The sequence below is a fragment of the Vidua macroura genome, chromosome 2 (assembly GCF_024509145.1).
Source record: "Vidua macroura isolate BioBank_ID:100142 chromosome 2, ASM2450914v1, whole genome shotgun sequence".
NCBI classification, from domain to species: Eukaryota; Metazoa; Chordata; class Aves; order Passeriformes; family Viduidae; genus Vidua; species Vidua macroura.
The window spans coordinates 48,233,367-48,247,843 of record NC_071572.1 but is presented as its reverse complement, the minus strand read 5'-3'; the positions used below and the strand labels follow the sequence as shown (position 1 = coordinate 48,247,843).

The 14,477-nt window shown below is 38.8% G+C and overlaps 1 protein-coding gene across 5 annotated transcripts in view; it reads right to left on the bottom strand.

Moving 5' to 3' along the window:
* Positions 1-13,968, bottom strand: part of RBM26 (RNA binding motif protein 26) — a 51,573-nt gene extending 37,605 nt beyond the window's left edge. For 2 of the 5 annotated variants that reach the window (XM_053969361.1, XM_053969374.1), the window contains exons 1-5: positions 13,591-13,968; positions 2,737-2,855; positions 1,912-2,048; positions 917-1,005; positions 103-341 (exon numbers count right to left, since the gene is read on the bottom strand). In XM_053969361.1, coding sequence (XP_053825336.1) covers positions 103-341; positions 917-1,005; positions 1,912-2,048; positions 2,737-2,855; positions 13,591-13,661 — 655 coding nt within the window. In that variant the 5' untranslated portion in view covers positions 13,662-13,968. The remainder of the gene's footprint in view (positions 1-102; positions 342-916; positions 1,006-1,911; positions 2,049-2,736; positions 2,856-13,590) is intronic. The other 3 variants (XM_053969364.1, XM_053969381.1, XM_053969386.1) reach the window with 2 other exon arrangements.
* Positions 13,969-14,477: the final 509 nt, after the last annotated feature.

Sequence of the window (14,477 nt, the reverse complement as noted above, 5' to 3'; positions counted from 1 at the left end):
AAGCTAAATTTGAATAAAGGAACAAGAACAATAGCTGAAATTCTAGTACATTTTGAACATAATTTTCAAGTTAAGTTTCTAAATTTTGTAGAAAACATTCACCGTATTTTAGAGACCAACTGTTGGTACCTCTGCTTCGCGTTCTGCTCCGGCTTCTGCTCCGGTCTCGATCACGGTCCCGCAACCTCTCTTTGCTCCAACTCCTACTTCGACTCCTGCTGTAGCTCCGACTCCTCCCTCTCCGTCTGTTGTATCGATCCCTATAGGAATCTCTTCTGGGAGGATTTCGGTCATAATCCCTCTTCCGAGAACGTTCATCTTTTTTCCTTTCATCACGGCTTCTAAACATGCAATATTAGAGGTTAATTACAAGATTTATGAAGCCATAATTTAAAATCTCAACTACTTAAAAACTTTAAGAAATGTCAATGGAAAACTAGAGAAGAGTTATGAATTGTATGTAACTTAAGGCTATTTCTTTCTTCTCAGAAGGATTTTAAAATTAATTTTGCTTATTCATTTTATTTTTACCATACCTAAGATTTTAAAAGATATATAAATTTCTGTTTCTGCCCAATACTACATTTCCCAAGTTGGAAATACCAAGACTTATTGAAGGGAACGCTTCTAAATCAAAATTCAAACTCAATATCAAGCAGAATAAATATTGCAATATAAACCACAAATCTAACACCAGAATTACTCCTAAAACTCCAGGGATAATAGCTCTGCACAACTCGAGAGACAGGTTACACTTACACACACTCACCACTTAACTACATATGCATAAAAGCAACAGAAGCCTTCTTTTTATGCTTACTAGATAACAACACAGAAACAAGGTATTTAATTCAGGAAAAAATCCAAATCCATCTGATTACTGATATAATACAAGGGGTTAAACAATTATTTTTACCTGGTGTCTCTGTAGCGAGAACTTGACTGAGGAGGGCTGTGATTTAATCTTCTAGAGAACTTTTTCTCTCGCTCTTCCTCTTTAACTATCTGAATTCAAAGCATATATATTAGATCAAAACGTGAGTACACTAAAATGCAGACTTCTGCATAACCAAATAAAACCAAAAACTCTGAACACTGAGCAATCAGCAGTAACACTGGAATTAAATACTTTAGTCTCTAACATAATAACAGAATCTTCATAACATGTTTATTTCTATCTCTAGGAATATTCAAAGCCCTGTTTGAGAGAAAATAAAATAATCTTTATAGTGCTGCACTGAAAATATAACTGCTTTTACTGCAGGTAGACAAAAAACCGTATTAAGGCTTTGGGAGAATTTGAGAAGGCATGGATATTAAACAACCAACACCAAAGTCTTTTTTTCATCAGCAGGTTATTTAGTTCAGTTCACACTTAAAACACTTCCATGTAGGCAAACTTGGGCTGCTATTGAAAAGCACAAAGTTACTCTTCTGGCTCAATGAACAACATAAACATTTGTGACAAAAGGATGTTATCTGGATCAAGCGGCTGAAGGAATGAGAATTGCAATTTAGAATGGCAGCCTGAATTTGTGGAGAATTAAAGTGCAGCACAGCTACAACAGCAATTTTGACCAGAGAACTAATGCAGATTGCACTGCAGCTCCTACACTACTAAATAATCTCATTTACCTTTGCCTCAGCAAAACCACCTTGGTTTACGTTTGAAACAACCACTTGCGTTAGAAAAATTGTGCCGCAGTGCTCAACATGCCAAGCACAAATCTTATTACTTATTTTAACACTGTCATGTAATTATTAATAATATTAATAACTATAAATTATTATCGATATAAACTATAATAAATTGATAATAACTATTACTAATAAACACTATGAAGTTGAACACCTAAGCAAATAACATGAATGAGGAAAAAGATGTACATGTAAATTAAAATCAATGCCCACCTCTTCCTTCTTTGTCTCTTTTTCTTGGTGCTGAAAAAATTCTACTTTCAGGCTTCCTGATGATGGCTGTTCTGGTGGAGGTAGGTAGCTTTTTGTATTCACAGCATCAAACAGTTTTTCCACAAATATCTGAGTTTCTAAAAGTAAAGAGCGTACAAATATCCATTATACAAAACCATGGTTAACATTTGCTTTAAAAAAATTAATAAATAAATAACCCCAAAAAACCCAGACAAGCAACTTTGCATTCAGCAAAACAACAAAGAGTCTTTTCTTTAAATACTGTGTTCCTAATTTATATTTTAAAAGGACATTTATAGAGTCAAAAAATATCAATAATGAACAATGTTTCACAAAAGTTTTCAATTCTCAAATTATTTAATGTCTCTTAATAAAGCATCTGGAAAAAAATTTCTGGCATATATATACAGAGGTTCAATACTTGCCCAGGGAAGCTGTGGATGCCCCAGCCCTGGAAGCATTCAAGACCAGGTCAGACAAGGCCCTGATAAACCTGGTCCAGTGCAAGATGTCCCTGCCCAGAACAGGGGGTTGGAACTACAGGACCTTTACAGTCCCTTTCAACCCAAACCATTCTATGATTCTGTGCCTCTGTGAGTACTAACAAAACATATACCTAATATATGCGTGCTAACCTATACACCTGGGCCTTTTAAAATTACTTTATGAAAATTGAATTACGTTCTACAAAGTAACAAAGCTAATAAAGAGATCAAAGCCCAATTCTATGGTAAATGATTGCTTGAATAAATTGAACAAGACAGAATTTTCATTCAATCTTAATTGTTACGACAAAGCCCATACCTTTCTGAAGAAATACATCCAGCTGATCAACACACAATGCCTTCAGTTCCTTTTCACTTTTATCCTTCTTTACCAAAGCCAGAACATATTTAGCTAGGGCAGATGGATCTGCATCACATCTGCAAATAGATTAGTTAGAAAAAAAAAGCAATTTAATTACAGAAATTAATGTCTGAAACTAGTATGACCTGTACACATTCAGGGAAAATAATTTCCTACCAAAGCAATTGAAAAATACTCAGGTGTATTTTTCAAAACAGAGTCCAGATAGATAACATTTCTAAGTATTGCTTTTCTTTTCAAGAGAACAATTGCCTAGAATATTTCCTAACAATACTGCATAGAGAACATCAGAGCTAACTAGAACAAAATGTTTCATAAGAAACAGCCTCAACTGCCTAACTGTTTCGTATTAAAAACAAAGACAATGGATACTTCCCTAACTCCTCAAAGATGGAATCAATAACTCTGAACATAACACTGAGTAACTGTTATCTGGGAAAAGTTGGTCTATCCAATTAGAAATTAATACAGCGATACAGTAGAAGTGATCTATACTACAACAACAAAAAAAAATTAGACTCTCGAGTGTTCTCTTAAATACACTTTTGAACATTCTTATTACTACTTACATATCAACACCATGGAAACTGAAACTTGATTTTTTCACTTTCAAACTAGGTTTCAAAAGCCTAAATTCATATATTGTAACAGACACTTCCATAAGAGGTACACTGAAAATGGAGGGAAATTTAGGGGATCATTATCCATTTGGCATCTGAATTCAGAATTCAACCTACAATTAAATACAGAGCACCTCAGTGTAGAAGTTTATGGTCTTATGCACATTAACAAAGAACTTAGAATGAAGAAAGCCATGTATCCACATTCAGTAGAACATTATTTAATATAAGTGGCATATTTTTTTTTACAATGTTTCACAAATAGGAATCTACAATGAACTTTGTGGTGGTGTCCTAAAGCCTGCCAAATCAAGTGAGACTACTGCATAAAACCATTCGTGTTTCAGAAAGAGTAACTATGAAATACTGAGATACTTTCCTAAACAACTTAATCTCCTTATTTAGCATATACCAAAGGAAGACTTCAGGCCCCACAAACCCCGTAAGGTTGAATGGATGCATACTGGTCATGTGACAAAGACAACTTATTTGAGTGGTCATCAAAGTTTGTAATAATATTTGAAGAATAACAAGAAGAAAAAAAAATGCATTGATGCATCCTAACTGTACATTCTTTCTAGCAAAAATAACCAATAAGAAAAATTAATCCATGGTCAGGGAGTTGCACCAAATATGAACACTACACAAATACTGCTCTAGCATAGAGGTCCAACAGTCATAATACAGGAATAAGAAGTTTGAAATCCCTTCCACAATGAGTAAGATACAAATACTGAAGCTTAATTATTAATCTAAATGTTGATAATTGAAAATACATTATTTTGGACACTGGGCAAAAGAACCTAAGTCCCTAAACAAACATATCACACCACCTAATTCCTCTCACCAGAGAAACTTATCTCCTGCACAGCAAACAACATCCCTCATGCAAACATATCTGCTAAGCAAAAGAAGCCTATCTGTCAGCATAACTCATGGATAGCCTGGGCCCAACACAGAGAGCCCTGAAGTTAAAGGTCAGAGCTTCAAACATAACCCAGCATCCTTCAGAAAGCAGGCAATACTAGAATTTCATGCTGAAAAACGAACTTGGGCTGCTAGTGGATGTACCACTGTATTCCATGTTAGTCTGCATTATTTATGGATACAGGAAACAGAAGCTCATAATCATTGAAAAAGAACCCATGGACACTAAATGAACAAAATGAAAATACATACTGCTAATCAAAAACCAGACTGCACACTGACTTAAAATTCTTCAGAAATTTTTCACATCTAGTTTGCCCCATTCAGGTCTAACAATTCTTTGTCCAGAAGAAAATATAGTCCGAGCACCAAGTCAGTGCACAAATTAACACAACCTCCTACAGTGAGAGCAGTAGGACTCTTTAATGCTGCAAGCACCTGAGCACATCAGACAAGCAGATTATCTAAAAGCCCACTGTTGAACAGTATTCATCATAGGCTGTAATGAGGGTTCTCTCTTAGCCTTCAGCAGGCCCTAAGACCAGTATTTCATAACCTCTCAATCCTTGAATTTGAAAAGTTACTGTTTCGTCACACAACTTCAATGGCACTTCAGATTTTCAATACTTTCCCAGTTTCAAGCTGAATTGTGCCATGGAAAATTAATGTGCTGTTTTGCATCATGACAGGTGGGGAGCAGCCAATTTTCACATGATTATCCTCAGTTTTCCCTTTTTAATTTCAATTTCCATAAATTTGGTTCTCATACGATAATACAGTCAGCTGTCGTTCAAAATCCACTACAAGTTACTTAAATGACATGTGGACTCAAAATTTAGTGGGGTGGGGGGGGAGGGGGGAAGGAGAAAAAGGAGGAAAAAAATATCCCAAGTCAGTCTAGAAGGTAAAAACTTACTGCTCTTAACTATACAATGTGTTTTAATTCTCCAGCTCCTACAGCACTGACTATACAACAACCTCACATTCAGTTTAAAGCAATTCCCCTTTCAGGAGCAGGATAAAACCAGAAAATCTTCTCTGGAAAGCCACCTAGACCATAACAAAATAAACAAACCATAAACTATCCCTCCCCAAAAAAATAAATCAAAAAACCCACAAAACCACACAAAACCTCAAAACCCAAACAAACAGATGATGTTTAAAAATAATGAACAGTTAATGCTTTCATCCTCCCTGCAATGATGACTTCGGAAATCTTAGCAATCCTGTCCAACCTAGGACTTGAAGTCATCCACCCAACTCCAAGATATGCTTATGAAAATATTCTCAGTGAAAATGTACTTTCAGTTTGCAAACCATAGGATCACTTTCTGCTGTGTACTCATGCACGTTTCAACATTTGTCACCCTGTATGACCACATATGAACAATGCAAACGAATCATACTTCATTCTACTATTATTATCATTCAGTGTGTACAGGGGAATTTCTACAATAAGAATGTTCATGCTTTCCATTTTGGCTACTTAACAAATACTATTTTTTTAAAAATACTAACAGGCAAATTATTTCCAATTCACACTAATTAAGCAATAATGAATACAGTGAGTTTTGAGGCAGAGTGAGATATGAAGATGCTTTTGTAAATCAACACTAGGATTTTATGTGCTTTATTTTAATTTCTTAAAATTAAACTGCAAATTATCTCTATACAGATAGAGGCTGACATCCTTTTTTAGCTACTGACTTGAAACAGAAGTCTCGTCTATATCTGTTCTTCAAAGCTTGAAAAAAACCCCACAATTAATCTGTTTTCTCCACACTAATGTGAAGACTGTTTCTCTAGATAGTATCTTAAATAAATCTAACAAGTCTATAATCTTTTATGGCTTTTCAAACTCTTGTAAAATGCCTTTTTTAAAGATGATGCTAAAATTAAATTGCTAGCAACCTCAAGTGGTGGAAGAGAGGACTAACTGGTCTCACAAAGTTAAAAAAAATTAAAGTTTACAAAACTGTGAATAAAGGAAGTCTGCCTGAAAATTTCTTTATAGCTATCAAGACTTCTAGACATAATCTTTAATAATTTTGTTTGGGGGGAGCATTTTTAAAAAGCAATTCCTTTCCACTTTTTCACTCAAACTTAATTCTGAAATGTTCTGTATAAATTCTCCATCCACTGGTTTAGTCAAAATCTGTTGGTTTGGATTATGGGGCCTTGAGGCTTTCTGATAAACAAGATCTTATGTTCTCTAGTTTAACAGTATTTTCTTAGAGAATAGCAGCCTTTGTGTGTGAATAATAGGCAATATGCTTGCTCTGTCTCTGTTGTGCATACATGGATTTTTCACCGATTTTGAGCTAGCTTTGTCAGTTTTTCTAAACCTCTTTGTCTTGCATTTTATGCTTTTATAATTGACTTTGTTTTGTTAACAAGTAACGTGAGAATAAAGAAAACAGTAAAGGCACCCATGCTGATGTGGTAGCAAATGTACAGTGTAGCACAAGGATTTATAATACAATGTATGTATCCTGCTATATTCTTGCAGATTGAAAGATAATAGAGAAAGATCCTTAACAGGTACCACAGAAAAATGAGAATACCACCAACACATTTCAAATATTCTAAGCTGCTCGAAAACTGAATAAAAAGTTTGTATTTTGATTCTACTGCTCAATGAATTATATATATTTTCAGTTATTAAATGCAGGTTTGAAACCTTAGCTAAACTCAAATGTAGTGTGGTACATCAGTCTTCACCATAGACACAATTTGTGCATTACAAGTGTGACAGAATTTTATACATAACTTCATTCTTATGGTAACACCCAGCTACTAGAAAAATGGTCATATTCATTGATGCATGTTGAAAAACATTTCTCAACTCTGATTTCCCTATCTTTATCCCCTCAACATAATGTAGGCATGTGCTGCAAGCACTAATACACATCTGTAATCACAAATTTCTCCTCCTGTTTTCATTTTTGTGTCTTCTTTAACAAACAAACAAACACCAGCTGGCATGAGTAATCTAAATTCATTTCCACTGCTGCAAGTACATCCCAGTGTGTACTACCATTAAACACCAAACACTTTCTTAAAGGCAATTTCTGAATATAGATCATATATTCTGAACCATATATATCATTGTTCCCAACAATGTTAAATGTTTTTACCTCTAGTAATACTCTTTTGCAGTCTGTACTCTCTAAGTCAGAAAATACACAGTACGTACTCCACTCTCTTAAACAAGGGAGACTGCTCATGTAATCCTGCTTTAATAAACAGTATCGAATATACAGGCATTGATGGAAGAATTCTCGTTAGATCTCTACACGTTCTTCAGAGAATTATATGGATACCTCCAACTGCTATGCAACATATAGAACCCTCAAAAAGGAAAGCAATTCCTAAATATTTTGCTCAATCACAGAAGGAACAATTCAATAAAGCTCACAGGAAAGTTCAAAACCCCATGTTTCTGACCTCAGGTTGTTTTGCAGTCATTATTTGAAATTACTGTTTCAAATAAAAATAAACCAGAAAAGCTGAAACTGTCAGGGTAAATTTAAGTCTTAATTTTTTTTGTTGTAAATTATATTTGAAAAAGGAAAAGTAATTTGGCTGAGTCACCTCTCAGTACACTATTTTCTTCTAATTTGAATACTCTGCAATTCATTAAACACATTTTAACCTACTCACATTTTTTTTAATATAAAATATGTTCTAAGAACCCACTTCAACTTTTTAATCACCAGACAACTACAGACTTAAGCCTCAACTGAGAAATGCAGTATATATGGAATAGATATTAAAGGTGTTTGCAAGAACATATTAGTCGTGTAGCTGGATGTTCAAAAGCCCTTATTAACACATAGCTTACGCTGTATGCACACACTACTTTTTTAAGATGTAAAGGAACTACACAAGGAGATATTTTTTTTCTTCAGTTTTAAAACTAATGTACAAACCAAAAAGATGCTGCAAATCCTGAAACTAGTTCCTTGACAAATTTAAACTACCACAACGCACTGAAACCTCAGAAGCATGTCTGTAGTCCTCCAGGCAGCAAATGGTGTTGCTGTAAAGGAATTAACATGTAGGTGCATGCTATTTGTTGTACTCTAATCCTGAGAGTTAATAACCTAAATTTCAGAGTCTAGTTTTGTTGCCTGAAGACCGACTGCTAAAATACTGCTCAGCTCTTGACATTAAGCAAGGTGGACGTGGCTGTGTTTGAAGGCAGAGAGAAATGCTTTCTACTTGCAGGGCTGAGTGGGTGCAGAAAGATGTACACAGCATACTGGGCAGTGCAGCGAGCCTAATTCAGGCAGTTGCACCACTCTGTTGTTACTAAAAAGAAAAAAAAAAAAAAACCACCAAACTATAAAAAGCTATGGTGTAAACTTACTTCAGTAAGTAAAACAAATGACAAACTCATTCAGCAAGATCCAACTTTTCTCTTGAGACACTATAGTAGCTGAGAAGGACCACTCTTACTATACTCACTGTAATTAACTCTCTAACAGTACTTAAAGCAATAGAAACACACTGAGGAACGCTGCAGCCTCCAAAGCTGCTATTCAAGCTAATGATGCCATTAAATCAGTTCTAAATTACTCTGATACCCAGATCTGACATGTTCATACAGCTGTAACCAGTAATTGGCAGCCTAGAATACCACCCTTAGACTCAAGCTAGCTCTCATGAGGAAGAACAGCTGTCAGCTTGCTTGCTCTCCAACACCCATTCAATGCAGAAAGCAAAACTCATCACAGTGTCTCTGTGACTTGCAGTGCAGTCAAAGGGGTTTCACTTCACTGCTGATGTTCACTGCAAGAATAAAAAAGGTTTCCTGCAACAGAAGTAACTTTCTTCTTTTTATTTTCTGCTTTCAACTATACCTAATAATACCAATCCTTTAATACTAACATAATATTTTTGCACAGAAGCTTAGCAGTATTGGCATTCTAAGACAGGAACCTTGATTTCTCAAATACAGTAGCTCTCCATGAGTCAGGTGAACAGACTATCAAGTTTCATAGCAGATGTAGAAAAATAACTAGTGTTAAAAATTACATACCACTGATGTGCATTTGTGCTTTATTTATCCTCGTTACAAATAGCTTCACACAAGGTGTTAACAAAGTAAGTGAAATAAAGAGAAATGCTTATTGCTTCTGAACTTCTTAGGAAGTTTCATAGAAAATGAGAGCAATCTCATGGTGGCCCAGTGAGTGTTATTGGTAGGATGATGTGCCACATGAAATGAATGACAAGGTTTTTCATTTTTCATTTTAACTTATTTCTGCTTTCAATCCTGGCTTATTAGTATACTCCTTACACCACTGTTAAACCATTTTTATTTGCTACCTTTCGCCAGTAACCTGTAAAGCCAAAAAAAAAAGGGCTGAAAAGCTTGACAAACAAAGAATAGCGAGGGCATAACACCAGAGGACACAGATCACTTGCCAAAAAATATTCCAATGATAAATATACTCAAAATATTCTTCAAACAATTTTCATTTTATTCCATCTGATGCAAGTGGTTACACACCACATTCATTTACAGAATTCACCAATGCAAAATACCTTCCCATTTCAATGAGGTATGCCTAAATACTACATAAATGCTGCGGTAGGCATTTCATCTTTTTTTCAAGTTTGATTTAGTACAGGAATAAACCTTCACAAAAATGTAAATACAGTGAAGTGGAAAAAAATTAGATACGGGAGCCTTAATCAAATTGAAAGTAAAATTCAGCAGGCAGCAAATATTTCAATTTAATTTATTTTACACTAAGTAATTAAAACGAAGGAAACTTTCCAGTGTAGAGAATTAGGGCAAGGGAGAGAACATTACAATGTCTTAGAAGCGAAATTGTTCGTGTAGCATTAGTACAAAAAGCTACTTTTGCACAAGTAGAGATTCAAACAAATTCAAGAAAAAAAAAAATTATACAAATCCCTACTTGGAACTTTGCCAAGCCAGATCCTGATATTCCAGCAAGGACTATATATACAGTTTATAGAGTATCTGGAATGGGCTTGCAGGAAAGAAACCCATCACAATTGACAGGCTCAGTGAGTGCCTCACTAGTACAGAAATCAGAAGTGACAGGGAGACAGTAATATTCCAAGTTTAACATTTTCCAACACTTGACAGAAACCATGCCACGAACAAGAAAGTGTGTAATGCTAGCAACTTAGCTCATTGCTGTCTGCAAGCAACGAAGATGACTGGTAACAAATGCCTTCTTTACAGAGCTGACTAGAGTTGAATAGACAAGATAATTCTAGTCAAACACACAGTAGCCACAGCACAAAAAGCCTCTTGCCACGTTATTTGTACTGGTATTACATTTTCATGGCTGTATCTGCAATGACTCTGTGTGTGTATCTAGCAATTCTGCACGAAGAGTTATTTCCAAAACCACAAAAGCAGCCTCTTCTTGAAGAGCTGCAGAAAGCTCCTACAGACCTATTACCCCTCAAACGGAGCTGGACTGTGCAAATGCTCCAGCATGGCAGCATTTGCAGTTTCTGCCTCACTGCAAAAAGACAAAACTCATATAAGGCCTTTTTGTATGGATGATCACCAAGGCTTTGCCAAAGGCATTAGAGTAGCCCAAAACAAACAAACCAACCCAACAACCTACCACTAACAAAATTCCAAATCTTAAATTCTCCACCATCTCTCCCCTTCAAACATTCTTGTCTATGAACAGTGCTTCCCAGAGACTCCATGTGAAAGCAGTCCAACAACCAAATCTTGTCCAGTCCATATAATTATGTAACACACTTGTTTCATTATATTAAGAAGTCAGCATTTTTAGAACTGTTTAAAGATAAAATGAGACATTTTTTGTGGCTATTGCTATATTAATTCTGAAACATTATGTTTTAGAAGTACATGAATTATGGCCTTTGGAACAAGTTATACATCCTGATTAAAAAAGGATAGCTCCTTGGAAAAGGCAACTTCGAAAGTGCAGCATGTTATAACTACTCAGCTCTAGGTAACTAACACATAAATACAAATCTACACATGTCTGTATAAAATTTATTTAGGTTTCTTCTTAAATGCACTTCTCTCCTTAAAACCACCAAGACACCACCTCCATAATGACCTAATACAGTGGTGTCTTTCTTAGTGTACTTAGGAGGTTAAGCCACGTATCTTGCAGCTAAAGGTTTCTGAAAGAGCCGCTAGACAACAATTGGCACTTTTGTTTCATTAACAGGAAAAGACAGGTCAAAAATCATTTTTGGGTACAGGAAAACCAGGATCAGCAGTTAGAAGTTCACTATACTAGTAGTGCAACAGTTACTTCTTTAGTAGTAGCTGCACACTGAAATTTTCATACAGCCAGAAGCTACGGCTGTAGTCACACACTTCAGACAGCTGACACCAAAAGCACCTCCAGGAGTTTTGACTACTAGGAAAGAACAATACATCCCCACCAATTCAAACATCTATTCAACAACGCAGTTATACAGGACACTGCAGAAAACTGAATGACAGTCACTGCCGGTTTGTTTCCTCCCAAAGCTAAAAATGCATCATCCTCCAGACCAGCATCTCCCCAGCTCTCCACAGTTTTCCAAAACAACAACCACATTTGATCTGCTCACACACCACATTTAACCTAACAGGTCTTCTTAGTGGAAAAAAATCAGAAAATTGCACTGATCACAAAGGCTGAAAATCTCAATTTCACCGTTTAACTGCTGTCTATTGCTAAGAGAGCTCATGGTCTAATATTCAAATAAACGTGGAACAACCCGAGTATGTTTCAAGCCTCTTAACCAGCACACTCTAAAATACTGTCATCAAACTGCTGATTGCCATTAACAAAATATTCATACAAGAAAGTACCCAGAAACTAATAGTGAGCATTATGCAGCAGAGGACTAGGGAAGTCTTATTACCCCAGAACACAACATATTGCATTATAATGACCCAAGATAAAAAGTAATTCACCTCCCCCAAACCACAGTTTTACAATATGATGCCCTTTTTTCCCCTCAAAATTAAATTCTTAAACGTCAAACCTTTTGTAACAAAGACACTCAGTGTAATTTGTTGCTGGCCTAATTCAAAGACCACTGAAAGCAAATTCATAGTTCATCTATTTCAGTGTGGTCTGGATTAGACACTATGGAATAAAGGAGAACCACCACCTCAAAAAAAAAAGCTCCAAAGAAATACAATAACAACCCAAGTGAAGCTCTCCTAAAAATGTCCCAGCATTTTATACCTTTTTCAAGTTATTTCAGCATAAGCCCTACAAACTGTATCTGTACCTACAAATACTTGACTAATGGCTATGGAAGCAAAAAAGCAAATTTTGCTCCTCCATCTGAACTAGTCAAGAGAAAAACGTACAGTGAGCAAACACCTCAGTGCAAAAGTTAACACCACGCTGAATTAAGGAGTTCTAGTTCATTTAATCCAAACTCCAAATCCAACTCCAGCAAATTTAATTCAGTCATGGTAAAACAGTGGTTCAGAATGACAAAAAAAGTGCACGCCTTCATCTGTAGACACCATACTTCCAGAAGATAAACCTTTAGAACTAAGTTCACACTTCAGTTCCACTAAAATACCATTCAGAGAAGGAAGACGCATTTGCAGAAAAGCCCCACTTACTCACTTAGAGAGCACGCACGTATTCACAAACAGGCAAATTATTCTCTGGGGCTCCTACTCCCAAGTCCTCTACTGATGCAATTTTTATTTGGGGGAAGGGAAACCAGAGAGCGTCAAATACTCAAAATAACCAAGAATGATGTGCGAAGAGTCTGTAGCGAATGCTACTGGGAAGATCCCAGGAGCCCGCAAGACGTCCCAGCGGCACCTGAGCTCTCTCGGAGAATGTCCCTTGCACAGGGCGGCGGGCCGTGCTCATTAACGTGGCCTCTCCGGGGGCTGAGCGCGGGGCACAGCGAGCTGCACACGCACACACAGCGTCTCCCGCTCTCCCTGGGCTACAAAGGGAAGAGGAACGCGGTCGCTAGGGGGGGGAAGCTGCATCCTCCGGAGGAAAATGGTCCTACCTCCCAGCCGAGGACGGCGACGGGAGAGCGGGAGAGCGCAAGAACGATGCACGCAGCCGCTCACACACGACGGCCAGGGAAGAAGGGTGCTGAGAGGGCATCTCCCGGGATGCCCTCCCGGGACTCGCCGGCACCGCGCTTCCCGCCCCTGCGGATCCTCATCTTCTACAAGGAGGTTTATTTCGAGGGAGCAAGAGGGCGAGTAAGGGTCGCAGTTACTCACATGGGCTCCAAGGTTTTGCTGAGCCAGGATTTCAGCGCCTCGAAGTTTTCTATGATCATTTTAACCACCATCCAGAGCGGCCCGGGCCCCCCGCCTCCCCGCCAGCAGCAACACCAGAAGCCCCGGCGGCGGGGTCCGCGCCGCCCGCCGGCCGGCACCCCGGCTCCCGCCGCGCCTCCCCGCAGTCTCCGCCGCCTCCCGGTTCGGCAGAGGCCGCCCGGCAGGGGCCGGAGGCCCAGCGACACGGAGGGGGCGGAACCAGTCGAGCAGCGGCTGCTTCCCGCGGGCCCCGCTCTCGCCGCTCCTCTGCCGGGGAGCGCGTCCCGGGCACTGCGCGGGTCCCCCCTGCCGGAGGGCGGCGCGGCCGAGTGCGGCGGCGGTGCGGTCCGGGACGGGCGGCCCCCCCGCCGCCCTGAGCCGCAGCGCCCGACAGAACGAGCGCCCGAGCGAGCGGGTAAGATGGCGGCGCCCCGCTGTCGCGAGAACCCAGAGTCTCGCGAGGCCGGGCGGCGCGCGGGGGCTGCCGGGAGGCGGGGCCGGGCCGGGAGGCCGCGCTGCGGGGGCGGGGGGGGCTCTGTGGGGCCGGGGAGCGTTCGGAGCGCACGGGTGCTGCGCCGCCGTGGCTGGACGGAGCAGTGCTCTAGGGGCAAAGGAAATACCACTGTGTGTTCCCGACTGGTGTTTGAGATGCGCATGTACTTGTTTTGTTTCGTTTCTTGGAAACGCTGATAGCCTTACCTAATATGATCACAGACTGAGTGAGGTTGTAAGGGACCACATTGGGTCACCTGGCCCAGCCTCCCTGCTCTGGCAGGGTCATCCTAGAGCACATGGAACAGGGTTGCTTCCAGATCGGTCTTGAATAACTCCTTTAAGGGGCACAACCT